Below are 15,631 nucleotides of genomic sequence, written 5' to 3' on the forward strand. Positions count from 1 at the left end.
CAGCCCCCCTCCCCCCTCTGCTGCCCTGGATTGATTCTCTCTGCATTGTGATCAGCTCCATGGCTCTCTACCACTACTGCTATCTATGGCATGTTAAATTATTCATCTGTCTGGTAGTGTCTCACAAAATGCATTTGCTTACAGCGTACAAGTGTGTGTGTAAGTGTCCCAGCAGCATCAATGACAAACATGAACGTGCCAATGTTTTGGTAATGTGATGTTGACTAACGGTGCAGCTGCATTTCTGTGTACGTGTGTATATATATAAAAATTATTCCCTAAGCATGTTTTTAGAGGGATTTGTTTATGTCTCTTACCTGAATTGTAGAGTGCGTTGGTTCCTCCCGTCTTTGAGAATCGGTGTGTGAATCACATCGTCTCACACATCCCCTCGGTCAGCCTCTGTCTGGGTCGAACGGCTCAGCAGACGTAGAGGAGGCAAGATGACATCACAGCTGCTCACTTGAGAGTATAGCTACCTCTTTCTCAAATTTAAAAAAGGTAAACCCCAAACACCCTTTATGTTATTATGTAACCATCTTTTTTTTCATCAGACAAAAAAGGTTAAAAGAGGCAGTGTGTTTACCTAATCTCTAGAATCTCCGTTTACGGAGGTTAGGCTGTCTATTAACACTAGATTGTTTTAGTTTTTTTCAGAGCACACACAGTATGGACGGGTAACGGATCAGCAGGAGATATTCAGATTCTCAGAAAGAAAGTGATGATGTACATTTCCCAAAAAGTCAAACTATTCCTTTAAAATCCACACGCATGGGGTTGTAATGCCAGCTTTCAGTTATAAACGTGTAGTCTCTTAGTCGAGATTTGATGACATCACTAGTTATTTCCTTAGACTTGATGAAGCTTCCGTCACAGGCTGAGTAATAACCACAATGGCATGTAAACTGACCATTGTTTTCCCTCGATGTGGTTTAAAGAAATATTCATCTAAAATAATCATCAGTTTCTGTTTTCTTCCACTGTTTTCAGGGCGGGCTGGTTCCAATTAGACATTTTTTCTTTTGTGGGAAAACCAAAGCAAAAAACAACAGCAACACACAGATCAAATTAAAGACCGGGCAATTTTAATCCTTTCACCAGTCATGAATAATTACATCATTTATACAGACAATTAAGCCGTCCCATTGAATTCAGGTCGACGACTACAGTCCCATGTTATCAAAGTGTCCCCCCTATTAACACGAACACAACAGTGTTGAATGTGGGGAAAACATGAGTCAGCCAAGTTGTACCGTCTGCACGCTGTCGTGATATTACAGATGAACTTTGTCAGACCACAGCATGTGCTTTCAATTTCCAGTAGAATGTGAAATGGAAATCTCACACGCATAGCTACGTGCTGAAACACAAGCAAACAAACTCACCCGAGGGGATAATTTAATAATTACCACTCCGCATTTCTTTAACACTTCAATATAATAACGCAGCACTTCCCAAGACTTCGCTGTCTGTCAAGTGCTCAGACTGACACATCGCAAGTGTCTCTTGGATGATAAAGCTAAGATTGCACAAAGATTTTTTTATTTTTTCCATTGCACTTACTCCCCCACAAAGTATCTAAACATAGCACATACATCTCCATAGTAATATTAGTATTATCTCTTGTAGATTCAGAACAGAACAGACTGGACATGTGTGAAACAAGAAACACTACAAAACAGTTTTCAAAGACAAATTGACAAATCAGTGTCCTCTCATATTAAAACTGAGAGGAAAATTGCTCTTTGGAACACATCAACATATTTTACAGGGAAAACTGGATAACAACCACGGTCGGGAATAACCTTCATGGACATAGCTGTTATTTGACATGTCACAGTGGGAATATTTCAAGTAACATTATTAATGGCTGCCTTTAATTTAAACTTCACTGCTATTCGGGGGGGGGGGGGGGGGGGGGGGAATCTTGTTCGGTAAACTCCATGTATTCAATGTCCTATTCTTAAAGGGCTGTGGAACTAAAACAATTCACTGCCCACTTTTTTATTGTTAGTTTGTACGTATGTCTTCATATAGCCTAATGTTATTAAATTTTTTGTGATGAATGTCACCTTTTTCTGATTTATCTTACAATGAAATACAGCTGATTTAATAGAGAGACATTTCTAGAGCCAAGGTTGATGGAAATTTTACGGAAGCCACCGCACACCCACACAGGTGTTTTCATTCATCCTGTTTAAGCTTGGGAATTTACAAAAGGTCAACAAACATCAAGAACTAAACCTCAATGATGTAAGTTCTTCCTATCCTCACAGAACTAATAATAGAGCGAGGGAGCTGTCATCAACTACCGCCTGTACATGCCTACACAATGGCTAACTGCCAAAATAAGAAAAATAAAATGTTTTCAAACACCTGGGCAGGTGCACTGTCGGTGTGTAGGGGCTTAAAGGGCACTGTATTCCAAGGTAAGATAAATTTATTATTATCATTATTATTATTTTATCATTATTATTATTATCATCAAATATCAGATTATAATTTTCTCTTCAGAACTTCAGATATTGGGATTTCACCAATTAACTTAGAGTTTTTCATGTACTATCTTGTCATTCCAGTTTGAATTAATTGTGTTATTTATATTGTGTATATAATATTTAGTGTTATAATTAAAGTTTCCCTAGTTTATTCTATTGAAAGGGGGCACAGAGAAGCACAGTTACACTCTACATTATCATTATCTTGTGTGTCCCACATTCTTTTAACTCTACAACAATGCTAACTTTACCTGCTTAAAAATGTGTGGCAAACATATGCAAATCTGTACAGTAAAAAAAGGCAAGTATGTGATCTATCTACGATGAAACAGAGGAGGACTTGGTTTATATTTAGCTAATCTCAGACTAACTCGCTGCCATTTCACGTAGATTTTACCCTGAAACTTCAGTCTTGCATTGATTATGTTGTAAAATAATATCCAAACACAACAATAACTAACGTTACCATTGATATCAAATTAAAACTTCTTAAAACAGCCATTCATTATTAAAAAAGAAAGGAAGAAAAAGGTGGGAAGCGGTACCCAAACCATACAATAGAATATGATTTGAGTAAGCAAGTTGTGTTCCATAACTGAATGAAGACAGGAAGTATTTTTCTAATAGCTTTTTGAAATGCATCTTGTACAAAAATGCAATTTTGCAGATGCAGAAATATTTTCATAGTGTAACACCCCTACCACAGGGTACAGCGCCGTTTTTCTGACCTGATGGTGAAACATGCGCAATTAAGATATTATGAGGAAATAATAAAGATAGACTTAATCAGTCAGGTAGCAATCACAAATGACTTGAATTTGCGCATGTTTTGTCAATTAATCCATGCTAAATTTCCCTGTTACAGGGTGCAAAGAAAATAATAATTTGTTTCATAAAATTACATCGTGTGATGACGAATTACAAACAAACTATGAAAGCTATCAGCAGAAGATAATTATGTTGTTATAACCTGTCGTTACTTACACGATTTTGAGCACGTACAGATGTTTGGGTTGCTCCTGTTGTGAGTTTGATCATACTAACTTGACACCTCATCCCACCAGTAAAATGTCCAAAATCAAGAAGATAAAGTTACATGCATTTTTTATATTTTTTATTTAATTACTACAAATGGCCCTGAAACTAGTTCTTTTGGAACACATGCATGTTTTTTTTGGTTCGAAACAAACCTTGCTGTGGTATTTTCCTATAGTTCATTTTGCTGGCTCAAATTAACAAAAGACTTCCATTCCTGAGGGCTCAGTTATACTGTGTGTTTAAGGTTGGAGGTGCAAGAGTAAGGTTTATGCAATATCTCTCATTTGATGTCTGAACTGGTTGCTATGTAACTAGTAAACAGGCGAACAACAGAAAGCTTCTTAACAACTTGTGGTTGTTGCTTCCACCGAAGGACAAAAGCTCAGTCCTCAAACCAAACGTGACACTGTAGCTCTGTCCTCCAGTGTGCTGCAGCCACTTCAGCAGTATATGACACCTAGTGTCAATACACTACAGTAGCCACTGAATCACCATAGCTACCAAAAACAGCTCCATGGATGTGACATGACGGCTTCTTTTAAGCTTTTTTTTTTTTTTTACACACCTTAACATTGAGGATGAGAGTTATCCAATAAATAATCTATGTGATAGTTAAGTACCGTTTCACACCTCTAATGGCACGGCTTCTGAGCAGAGCATTGCTACATTTACAAAGTGCTCACGACGAGGCCTCCTCTTTACCAAAGGTGCAAATTCTTCAGCAGTAGGAGTGGATAGGGGAATCAGAAGACCTGGGGATGACGAAAGTTGAAAAAACTAAATTAGAACAAATGGGCCTCAATGGCCCTCAACTCAAACAGTATAGATTGGAAGCAGCTGGATGTGATCGCGCCATTATTCTTAACCACATGTGTAGCTGGCTTGCTCCCTGCTGGCCAGGAGGAATTTATGAGCTCATGGTGGTTGACGTAAGCAAAGCAGGATGGAAAAGATGGATGTTCCAAGAAAATCTACAAGCTCCAAGACCTCTGCTGCTTCCAGTAACTTGTTAAACATTACTAAGAGTAAGTTCCTGGATGTGATTGAATGCAAGAATTGAAAGTCCCATGTATGTGCAGGGGTAGGTAAACATGCCAACCTGTTGTTATCTCAAAGTGCTCTGGTCTCTGCCTCGATCTTCCTCTCTCCGTGGAGGCTGTCCGGGTCTGCCGGTGCCACAGTCTGCCTCACCGCAATCTCAGGACCTCCGCCGTAAATACCTAACAAGTACTGCCAGGTCTCCTCTGAGATCTGACCGTAGTCTGCACCTGAATGGAGAAACACACATTAAAAAATTATTTAATAAAAGTTGACCATCTGTTTATGTCGTATGCAACCAGTGCTGAAGTTTACCCTGCTTGAGTTGTATGTGTCCTCCTTTCATAACACCAATTTTGCTGTTGTCGATGGGGCCGGGCGGCTCTGAGAAAGCAAATATTTAGTTTATTTTTGGACAGAGAGCTGAAGAACTTTACTGCACCGTTGTATTTGTCAGACTGCAGTGTGGTACCATTGTCTTTGCCCTTCACAAAGCCTTCCCACTCTCTGAACCACTGCATGCTGATGCACAGGATCACCGTCGGAGCCTCCTCAGCCTGGAACTCTTTGTTCAGCTACAGACAAGAAGAAAAAAGGAAAAAACGCTGCCTGAACATCCAACACAAAGGCATAAAAGACACATCAAGTAAACCCTTTGCCCTGACTACAGGCTTTTACCCTGATGAAAGTGTCTATTTCTGTTTTCCTGCGTTTAGCCAGAGCTTCAATCTCCACCTGGCAGATGGCACACATATATAGGTGGTTCACTGCAGGGCCGCCTCCGAAGCTGAGGGACAAATAAAAACACCGATATTGAACAGAAAGTCACTTAAAACGTATACTGACAGATTGACAGAAATTAATGACAACATGTGCATCCAATTCAATTCCATTCAAGTGGCATGGAATGAATTCATTAATTGATATTTACCTGTTGTAAAGATACTCCCACACATTCTGGGGAACAATCACAACCAGGTCATCTATGTATTGGTATTTATTGGGAGGGATCCCTGGAAGGAAAAAAAAACACTAAAGTTGAAGGAAGAAAGATGACCTTTCTGGCCTGTAATGGGGAGCAGGAAATAATTACAACAACAAAAGTTTTCTTCTCTTTTTACACAAAAATCCCCATATTCATTCCTTCTGTCCTTTTAAACAATGCTGTCCTGTAACTCACTAAAGTAAGAAAGCCATGCTTTTTGAAATTGGAGACAAATTTAACTAGCCAAGTCTCAACAAAAATTCAATATATCCCAATGCGAAAGATGTTGGTAAGGATACAGCTTTGTTCTTTGTTTTAAGATTATTAGTTTGTACTTGAATGATCTATTTGACTGCCATGGAACGTGTTAGTTTGTTGTGGGGTCGGCAGGTATTAAGTTGTCTTTTTACATGTTGCTACTTCTTCGCTGACACCTAGTCATTGGTCATGGCAAGGCATTCTGGGCTGAGGTAATGTTGAAAAGACGTCTAGTCATTTTTTTGTAATGTACTGTCTAGTAAATCACACTAGACCGTAGTCTAAATGAGTAATATCTAATGAGTAACTGATAACATTGCCGAGCACTCCTTATTAGTAACGCAGGCTTTCTGTAATAAATCATAGTAAACCCAGGCCCAAGCCAAAATATCACTGATGACACAATCAAACTTGACAAAGCTTGTCCAAAGATGCAGATAGACATCATGCATCCCATGACTAGTAAGTAAATGGTAACTTACATGGCACATTTCACAATTTCTTTCAGACTCAAATCGCTTTACATAGTTTGCATCTCATTCACCCATTTACACATACAATTTGGAGAAATTTGGGGTTCAGTGTCTTGCCCAGGGACACTTCGATATGTGGCAGGAGACGGGGGATCGAACTGCCAACCTTGCAATCAGTGGATGACTACTCTACCTGCTTAGCCACATTCGCCTGTTATACATTTAAGATGACTTTTATGAGTAAGCCATGTATGTGTTTTCTCAGTAATGTTTTACCACACACCTCCGTGCTGACAGAGGAACGTGTGGTTGCTGATGGGGCCCGGTTCGGCGAAGGTGTTGAACTTGTTCAGCCATTCCCTGGAGATGTAGAACTGCAATAGACTGGGCTCCTTCATATTAGCCAGAGCCACCACCTTCTGCCTCTCTCTTATAGACTCCTCACTACTTTTCCTGCGTGAGACCGGGAAATGAAATTAAAATACATTCAGTAACGACATTTTGAATAAACACTACTAGTACGGGGGTTGTCAAATGTATGTAGAACACCTGTAGAACAACACGTAGGCCTCTGCGCTCTGCACCACCGTCTCATGGACTTCTGTGACATACTGGTCATCAAACTCATACCACTGGCCATTGATCACGTTCTGACAGTATGCTATGTAGTGTCCACCTGCAGCAGAAGAAAAGGGGTAAGAGAAGAGAATACAGAAATATAAAGTTGATAAGAAGTCTATAGGGACTGAAGTTATCTCGTACTTCCTGCCGTGCCATGGTGACAGATGACTGACAGCAGATCGTAAGTGGTGACTTGGGACGGACTGTCTTTGGCGAGGAACGGTCGCATGTCCAAGCCGTCCAAAGGGAAGGACACGTGGCTGCCAATCTTGAACGAATACATGACCTCGTGCCGGAAGCGTTTCAGGTGGATGCACAGAATCTGCACAGGCAAAAATTCAAAATAATTAAAATAAAATAGTCAAGGAACAGGAATAGACTTGTATGAAAGCTAGACTTGTTATCAGCAGCGAAAGAGATAAGATAGTAAAACAAAACAAAAAAGTGTGTACCTCTGGAAGTCTAAGCACTTTGCAATATTTGACACCATTTCTCAACCTGTCAAAAAAGAAATAAATACTGAGTTAAAAAATCCCAGAAAAAAAATCCTTGTTTAAATTAAATTGATGATTTGAAGGAGAACATCTCCACCATTACATACTTACTTTTTACATCTCTCGCAGCTGTACATGTTGTCCCCTGTGGGAAAAGATTTATGTAAATGTAAAAAATCAACCCATCTAGAATTGACCAATAAGAAACTACAGTAATAATAAGAGGAGAAGCGCGGTGTAGAATCGTTTACCTTTGAGTTCATCTGCGGCAAAGAAGGCAGCTAGGCAGTCCTCTAGGGTCACCATGGGCCCCCAGAACCAAGTGGGGATACATGAGACTACGAACCTGTTCAGGGGCCATAATACAAAGAGACACAAGCATTACCAAGCATGCACCACCTTCAGCAAATTGTAGTGGTTAAAACAGCGCCAAAAAGCACTGAAGCTGCCATTAACATTCATTTTGATTTGTGTTTCTGGTAACCTGATGTTGAATGTAAGTCCAATATCTACTCTCCTTCTGGCCCAGTGTTAATCTACACATACTTCTGAGGGAAATAGCTGTCTGTTAAACTGCTAAATGCTCCACTATTATCAACACAGATTTGCTAACTTCGTCCGTCTGCTGTCTTGGGGATGTGTTTTACAGAGGTTTTCTCAAAGCTATTTAAATCTAAGAAGCTGCCTGCTGTTGTTGAAACCCACACGGGTGAGAGCGTTCACAGTGAACCAAAACAGAAAGGTTGTAAAACAAAACAAGGAGATAAAAGACTTTAAAGAATGAATGGCACATAACTTTTTTATGACAGTTGGCCATAATCAAGTTACAATACTGTATTGAAAATATCATGCATCTCTCTACTTCTTTTTCCAATCTGACTTGATATTTTCCATTTGCCAAACAATGACACATGCAGGTCTCAGTGAGAAGTGGTGACCTGTAAAACCTGGGAGTTTGTTTATTGTTGTATTGTTTTTTTTTCACCAAAAAAAATTGTTCTTTAAAAATAAAACATACAGCTCTTTGATAACCACATGTCATAATTTGGATCTTCCACAGTCGCGTACAGTGGCATCTACTGTAAAACACGCTCAGTAAAAGTCAAATTCCTGGTAAAACACTTTACTTGGAAGCCTCCTTGTGTTTGATTTTTCAAAGAGATAATGTGTGTCTAAGTGAGCATGACTCTTAAAAAACACCAATAAAATCTTGATTGAACTTGCCTCCTTTCTCTGTAAGTCATACCATGTAAAGACAATCTTGATTTACAGCAACCACACACAAAATCATCAATAATCCTCTACGCATCATTAGTGACATGAAATCTAGATTCTACTGAAATTACGTCATACACGCCAACTACTTCCTTTTAGTTCAAACTGACTCCAAGTTAAATGTGGAGTCAGTGATTCTAGAGAAAGCGGAGTCAGTGATTCTAGAGAAAGCTTGTTGAATATGATACATAGGATATCTCCTCCAATCTGCTACCTGTGCATACTGTATGTGTACTGAAAAAAATCTAGTTTTAATACACAGCCTGGGAATGTAAACAAAGGGAATGTAAATGTAAAGGGGGGCACACCATAGCTCGCAACATGCCCCGCTTACAGAGCCTATAGGCTGTGTATCAATACTGGATTTTTTTCAGCGCGCACACAGTACAGAAAGGTAACAGATCTTTGAAGAGATATTCACTGATTTTGACAAAAAGTGATTTTGTCAACAAATATTCTCCAGAATTGCAGACTACACATTTAAACCGCGGCCCACTGACCGGCGTATGGAGTCCATGATGAAGGTGATCCAGCCCTGCGAGCCATAGGAGTCTGGACACACGCCCGTCTTCACCGGAAGGTTCTGATGAATGGATGAGTGGAGCTTGGCCAAGTCCTCTTTCCCAGGAATAGGGAGAGACAAGTCTTGGAAGGTTTCCACTGTGGTAGAGACCTGCCACACAGGCAGACAATTGGTTTAAAAAACATTCAATGAGAGTACAGTATGTTTTTCCTACGAGCGATGTGAAATAAATACTAATCTTAACAAATCAGTGTGTGTTAAATTGAGTAATTTATGATTCTTTCATTTTTTTACGGTTTCAAATAAATAACTATAAGCAGATATGAAGGACACAAATAAAACACAACCCAAATAAACAGAGCTATTGCATACTTAAAAATGTAAACTATTCAGTTATTATTATCACACATGCATCTTATTATAATCAAGCAAAATACTATTTATAGTATTGAAATGAGGCATTCACTCAGGCCATACTTTCAACTAAATTTCACTTAAAACAAACATAACACTTTAAAGTAAATACAGTGGGTGTTTCTGGCTTAATATCTAGCCCCCTCTGGTGTTCAAATAGAGAAGGCACAGCTCACTCTGTCACACGTTAAACACTGGACCAGGCTGAGGATCGAGCCGTCGAAGATGTCCGAGATCACGCTGCGGTAGTGGGGCTGTTTCTTTTTCCTGGCACTGAGCAGCATCTGAGCTGGAAGATTTGATTACAACAACAAAAAAACTCAATATTGTTGATGTGTTAGAAAAGCAGCTTGATCATCACTGTAAACCTGCAATACTGTGTGTGGTTGGGGCAGGGGGAGAAGATGCACACCATTGTATAAATGGATGTGTGTTTCAACACTAAAGCCAGCAATGCATTGTTAACCTGCAAGACAGCAAACCTAAATGTAAAAAAAGAAACCTGCTGCTAATGTAAAAATTTAGGAATCCTCACTGAATTAATTAAATTCACATACTGTTCAAAAGGTTCCTTCCATGCTGTGCATTGGCTCTTATTAGCAACTCTCGTACAACGGTGTGGTGCAAATATACATAGGCATCGGGTTTATATACCTCCGGAGGAGTCGGTTGAAATACTGAAGCGTCTTGCCGGTGCATAGAAGCATCTTATCTATCTTTACCTTTTTTGAAGGAATACGCTGGTCCTGCAGAGCGGAGGGGGCTGGAGCGAGGCGGACTGGAGGACAGTTTGGGATGCATCTCCTGAATGGTTCGCACAGGACTGCAGGGGGTGGACTGTGGCTGGGACATCGGCACTTCGTTGTTTGGCTCTAGATGTTGGAAGGACAAACATATAAGAGTTTAGAGTCGAAAGATCCACATGCTACGACTTTAAAGCTATAGTATGTAACTTCTGTTGCCCACATGAGGAATACTGAATAATTACAACAACACTGTCGATTTTATACCTTCTGCTGTACATCCAAGTTTTTTCTTAGCGGTAGAATCAACAACTGAAACATTTCTTGGGCGCTTCTTGGGATTTTTCTGAGCTCCTTCGAAGAAAGAATAAAATAAAATCGAAAACGCTGCCATACTTAGAAATACCGAGTTTTGTGGAGCTGATGGGCTTGATCAACTTTTTGTTTCAACTCGTTTGGCGATGGCTGAAATGCAACCGACATTGCTTCGTCTGAAAAGGTTACGCTCTATAGCTTTAAATTTGAACAATCCTCTTTAACAACCCTCACAGCCTTATTTACCTGAGGTGTTGTTGCTCTGGGCTTGGCCTTGCACGGCATCCGATAACTGGTTGTCCTCTTGGTCTTGGAGCATGGTGTTTTCGGTTGGCGTTACCTCCTCCTCCTCCTCCTCCTCTTCTTCCTCTTCCCCCCTCCTCTCCGGAGCCCTGTCCTCCTCAGCGGCGGCCGTGTCCACGTCGGCGTCCTCGTCCATCTCTTGCGAGCCCCCGCGGAGGGGTGAGCCGGACACCCTCCGTTCCTTCAGCCTCTCCTTCTCCGAGATAGGCCCACCTATGCCCACGCCCCCCACCACCGCCGCCCTCAGCCCGTCACGCTCGTCCTGTAGGAGCCGCTCACCTTCACACGCCGCCCCTCCCTCCCCCCGGTCGCTGCTGGAGCCAGAGTCGCAGGACAGGAACTCGTCCTCTGACGGGGAGCGCTCTCCGTCTCTGATCTCCTCACAGTCGCTGCCCTCTCCGCCCGCACCGCCGCACTCTGTCAGAGGCTCCTTCAGCTCCTCGTGCAACTGGTCCATAAGACAACGCAGGAACTCCTGAGTGTCCTGGAGCAAGAAAAAGAAGCACATCACACTCACTGAAAGGGGGGCTGCATGAGGGTAGGTACATACACAGAAGGAAAGGAGCTTTGCAGAGAAGATGGTTACAAATTTCTGTAAACATGACTATTAAAGAAGTGTGTGTAATAGTGTCATTTTTTGTCTGCAACAAGAAAGCATTTCGTGCATTGGTAAGAATTGGTACAAGGAGAGCCTATATACTAATTAACTATAGACAGAGAAATCTCCAAAGGATTTATAAACACGTTTTCTATGGCCACACATTCAAATCAAACCAGACACTTCAAATCAAACATGCACTGAGCTTGGATCAAATTTGAAAACATGTTTTAACTGCATTCCAAAGACAATTATCTTACAGGGAATCAAACAAACTCAAAGATTTGAACTGAGTTGTTTATTTGCTTTGTGTATTTCAAGAGATAATTCTGAGTTTCTTACTTTCACAGAGTAAGATGAAGTCAAAAAAGCATTTTATAATGTTTCAGCATGTATTTTGAAGGTGTTTCTGTATGCAAAGTATAAAGCAAGGATAGCTAGCTTAGCATAAAGGCTCTAAACAGCTAGCCTGGCTCTGTCCAAAGCCAGGTAACAATATCCACCTACCAATGTCTCTCAAGCTCACTAACTAATATATGATGTATTGTTTGTTTAATTTGTACAAAAACTGAAGTATGAAAATGTAAAATTGTGGCTAGCTTTTTCCCTCTGCTTCTAGTCTAAGCTAAGCTAACTGACCACTGGCTGTAGCTTCATATTTTGCTTACAGACATGAGACTTGAGACCTCTAACTCAAAAAATAATCAAAACATTGCTTAAAAGATGTAGAAGAAGTTCTTAAGATTTAAAAAAACATATATCTTTTTTCTTGTTTGTACAAAAACTGAAGTGTGAAAATTGCAAGTCATGCCTAACTGTTTTCCCACTGGTTCCAGTCTCAATGCTAAGCCATGCTTTGAGCTTTTGTTTCTTGAGGCGCATTTCCCAAAATGTCAAACGATTATTTGACGAAATTCTCTAGTCTATTACACTCTCTAAGAAAGGTTTACTGGACTAACATCTAGGCTGTTGATTTCATGATTACAAAATAATTACAGTATTATATTATATGCATTCTCTCCTTCAGTCCATCTCCACTGTTTACTCCAGAGAGACATTAACATCTATGACTTTTTCTGTTCTTGGCAATAAAAGAAAATACAAATATTCCCCCAAATATCAACCATCCTAAACTATAGACACAAAACAAGTAAACAACTAAAGTCAAACATTTGAGTATTCATCAACACATGTAGTTGTTAGTAGCAGACATCAAGTCATTTTTAGGGAATGTGTGAGAAAATACACAGGGGGTTTTCACGGTTTAAAAACAAAAACAGACTACACCGTGTGAAGCTGTTGAGTGATGCCAGGTGTAGTTACCTGCTGGGTGCTTGCCCCTACCTGCTGAGCGTAACCACGAAACATGGGGTTTACTAGTTTGATGCCGTGGGACAGACTGGTAGGGACAACATAGCTGGGCCTGGATGGGGAGTAGGCGCCATGACGGTTAGTTTCATGTACTGTGCAGGATTCATTAGAGTACAATAGTCTGATTGTAAGTGTTTATTACCGTTTTTTATGCCAGAGCTCCGAGATGAGTTTCTGATAAGTCTTACAGAGAGCGGGCTTCTTGTCGGTCCGGACCAATCCACTGCAGTCAATGAAGTACTGAGTGAGAGGGGGACTGGAGAGGAAAGAGAGAGGGAGAAATTACATCGACACAGCTGTTCAACTAAAAGCAAAACTTATTGAATACAACATATGAGAGGGAGTGACCTCACCAATTGGACAGGGCTTGAAGAGCTGCGTTCATGTAGCAGGAGTTACCGATATTTTTCATACCTGTCAAGCCTAACAAAAGATGAAACAAAAGTCAGTTAAATGTTTTTTTTGTGTGGGTGTGTGTTACCAGAGGTGCCAAAACAATAGGCTTTTAGATACAAGCTCAGATTGTTATTGAGAGGAATTGAGAGGAAACCACTAAGGGTTAATCAGAAGGGCTTGCCAGGATTAAAAGAAACAGGCCTTGAAGCTATTCTTAGAAGCCAAGGCAATTACATCTATCAAACATGGCAGCTATGACCTAATATTACAAGAACAGAGATAATTGGAGACATTTTTTTTTTAAACTTAAACATCACAAATTAGTCTGATTTGAGTTTTTTTTAAGAGAAAAGTGACTCAGTGTACCTCTAGGTTTAAGCTCGTCCTCATCCGACTCTGAACCGTCTTCTTCTGCCACAGCGATTGGTACGCCTTTTACTGGACGGGCTGCCTGCTTAGGAGGAGATGCTTCCTGGAAAAACAGTTAAAAGGTCCTTTAAATGGAAGTTTGATTAAGGAGTAGGTGTTGTGAAAGTAAAAAAGCATCGCTGGCACTTGTATGTTTTCCATTTTAAAACCCATCAAGCGGGAGGAGGCTGAGACCAAGTGAAGTCATACCTGCTCTGTTGCTTTACAGTGGTGAGGAGCGACGGCCGCAGGTACCAGGGCCGGCCTGTGCTCCAAAAACACCTCCCGTTCACACACATAACACCAAATCCTGAACGTCGTCAGGTTCACTGTCAGGTGGTGCTTCTTAGACTAAAGGGATACACAATCGCAATCATTCAAGGGACTAATTTGGCATTTTCTTTCTCCACAGAAGAGGTAAAATGATGACAAAGAAGAAGAAGAAAATCTGCCATTTGTATTTCATGTGAGTTTTTTGATTGTTTTTTACCTGTGCATGCAGGGTGCTGTGATCAGAGAAGGACTCTCCGCAACCAACATATGAGCAGTCATTCTACGGAGCAGAAACATTGTATTAGACATGAACTTACAGTTACTGAATTCTCTCTTCTATTTTGCATTGCAAGACATTACATCACAATACCTGCATATTTATGTGAATCTATGATGATCTTGATGAATCTAAATAATCTGTAGATAAATGTCATGCTACTGGGTTCAAAGTCACCTACATCATAAAATCTGTAATTTCACATACTGTATTGTGCTTGAGTTTGAGAACGGCTGCATTAATAATATAATTTATGCCCCTCATCATCATAAATTATTTAGCATTCATCTGCCCCTCTTATCTCAGATGCAACTGCAGTGGCAGTATTCATGGTTTAATTGATATGGTGTACAAGCAACTATCCTTGAAAAAACTAAAAAAATTCAAACAAAAAAGAAGAAGCATTCCATTCCAATCCTCACCTGCAGACAGGCCCACAGATTCGGGCCCCCAGCTCCACAAGACTGACAAGTCCCCTGCAGCAAGAGCAAGACAACACAAATAAGCTTTAAGCTAGAAGAGATAGAGTGGGCAGAATAAAAGAAGACAATAAAACATATGACATATGCACAACGATGTTGTGATCATTCAGGAAAAGCAAGACAGAAAAGATAAGGTTCAAGCTTACAGAATAGAGCAGAATCCTATTACTATTGGCATGGCACAACACAATGCAGTAACAGTAGGAAAATAAGTACACTTTTGCAGCATTGTTATTTTCAGGGTAGGGTTGCAGTAAATTGAGTATATACAGCAGGTGCATTCAAGTGAAACAACAAATCTGTTAACATCTGTGAAACAGTCAGTTAGTATGTTTGTGTGTCACGTTTTAGAGTGTTAAATATGTATTTGATTTTTATACAGAGTTCAGTCTTTAGCTGTGGGCAAATGGGAGACAAGGCTACTACTACTATTTTGCACAGGTCATTTCAGTGAATGAATGAAAGACAAACCCACCTTGGATTTCTGGAGGAGGTCCTCCTTGGTGACCTCTCCTATGGAGTCCAGGTGAGGACACATTTCTTGCTCGGCCATAGCTACTCACTCTCTCTCTCTTCAGGTGTACGTCTGCTATTTAGAAAATTAAGTAATAATAATAAGTATTATTAGTAATAATAAGTAGTAGTATTATAAATATAATGGTGAATCAGAAGACATGCTGTTGTGGCTAAAGCTATCTGCATCTCCTCAACACAAGACAATAAACACGACGTGCAGCGATGGAAATCAAACGCACCTCTTCTTCACTGACAGCTGACACATATCGCATTGTTTAGGCCATCATTTCATATAACCTTCCTACATTGACACACATAATCTAGCAGCCCAG

General features: G+C 40.3%; 1 protein-coding gene across 1 annotated transcript; it reads right to left on the reverse strand.

Annotated features, from left to right (window-relative positions):
* Positions 1–1,063: 1,063 nt before the first annotated feature.
* usp20 (ubiquitin specific peptidase 20) lies at positions 1,064–15,627 on the reverse strand. The gene is made up of 25 exons (XM_080046154.1): positions 15,539–15,627; positions 15,259–15,372; positions 14,724–14,777; positions 14,242–14,304; positions 13,962–14,102; positions 13,710–13,815; positions 13,301–13,370; positions 13,090–13,203; positions 12,900–12,999; positions 10,922–11,462; positions 10,340–10,489; positions 9,794–9,906; positions 9,181–9,353; positions 7,657–7,751; positions 7,517–7,550; positions 7,364–7,409; positions 7,053–7,233; positions 6,840–6,966; positions 6,574–6,743; positions 5,506–5,587; positions 5,253–5,361; positions 5,047–5,149; positions 4,890–4,958; positions 4,636–4,804; positions 1,064–4,288 (listed from the first exon to the last, which is right to left on the reverse strand). Exons 2-24 carry the CDS (start codon positions 15,334–15,336, stop codon positions 4,647–4,649), a joined length of 2,877 nt encoding a protein of 958 aa, XP_079902280.1. The 5' UTR covers positions 15,337–15,372; positions 15,539–15,627; the 3' UTR covers positions 1,064–4,288; positions 4,636–4,646.
* Between the last annotated feature and the right edge of the window lie 4 nt (positions 15,628–15,631).

Source organism: Ammodytes marinus (assembly GCF_949987685.1).
Source record: "Ammodytes marinus genome assembly, chromosome: 18".
Lineage (NCBI taxonomy): Eukaryota > Metazoa > Chordata > Actinopteri > Uranoscopiformes > Ammodytidae > Ammodytes > Ammodytes marinus.

Excerpts from the sequence above, each read along its gene's own strand:
- usp20 (XM_080046154.1), bottom strand. The coding sequence starts at position 15,336 with ATGGCCGAGCAAGAAATGTGTCCTCACCTGGACTCCATAGGAGAGGTC. Across the intron at positions 14,778-15,258 it reads ACCTCCTCCAGAAATCCAAG|GGGACTTGTCAGTCTTGTGG; the intron begins GTGGGTTTGTCT and ends CTCTTGCTGCAG. Across the intron at positions 14,103-14,241 it reads ACAGCACCCTGCATGCACAG|TCTAAGAAGCACCACCTGAC; the intron begins GTAAAAAACAAT and ends GTATCCCTTTAG.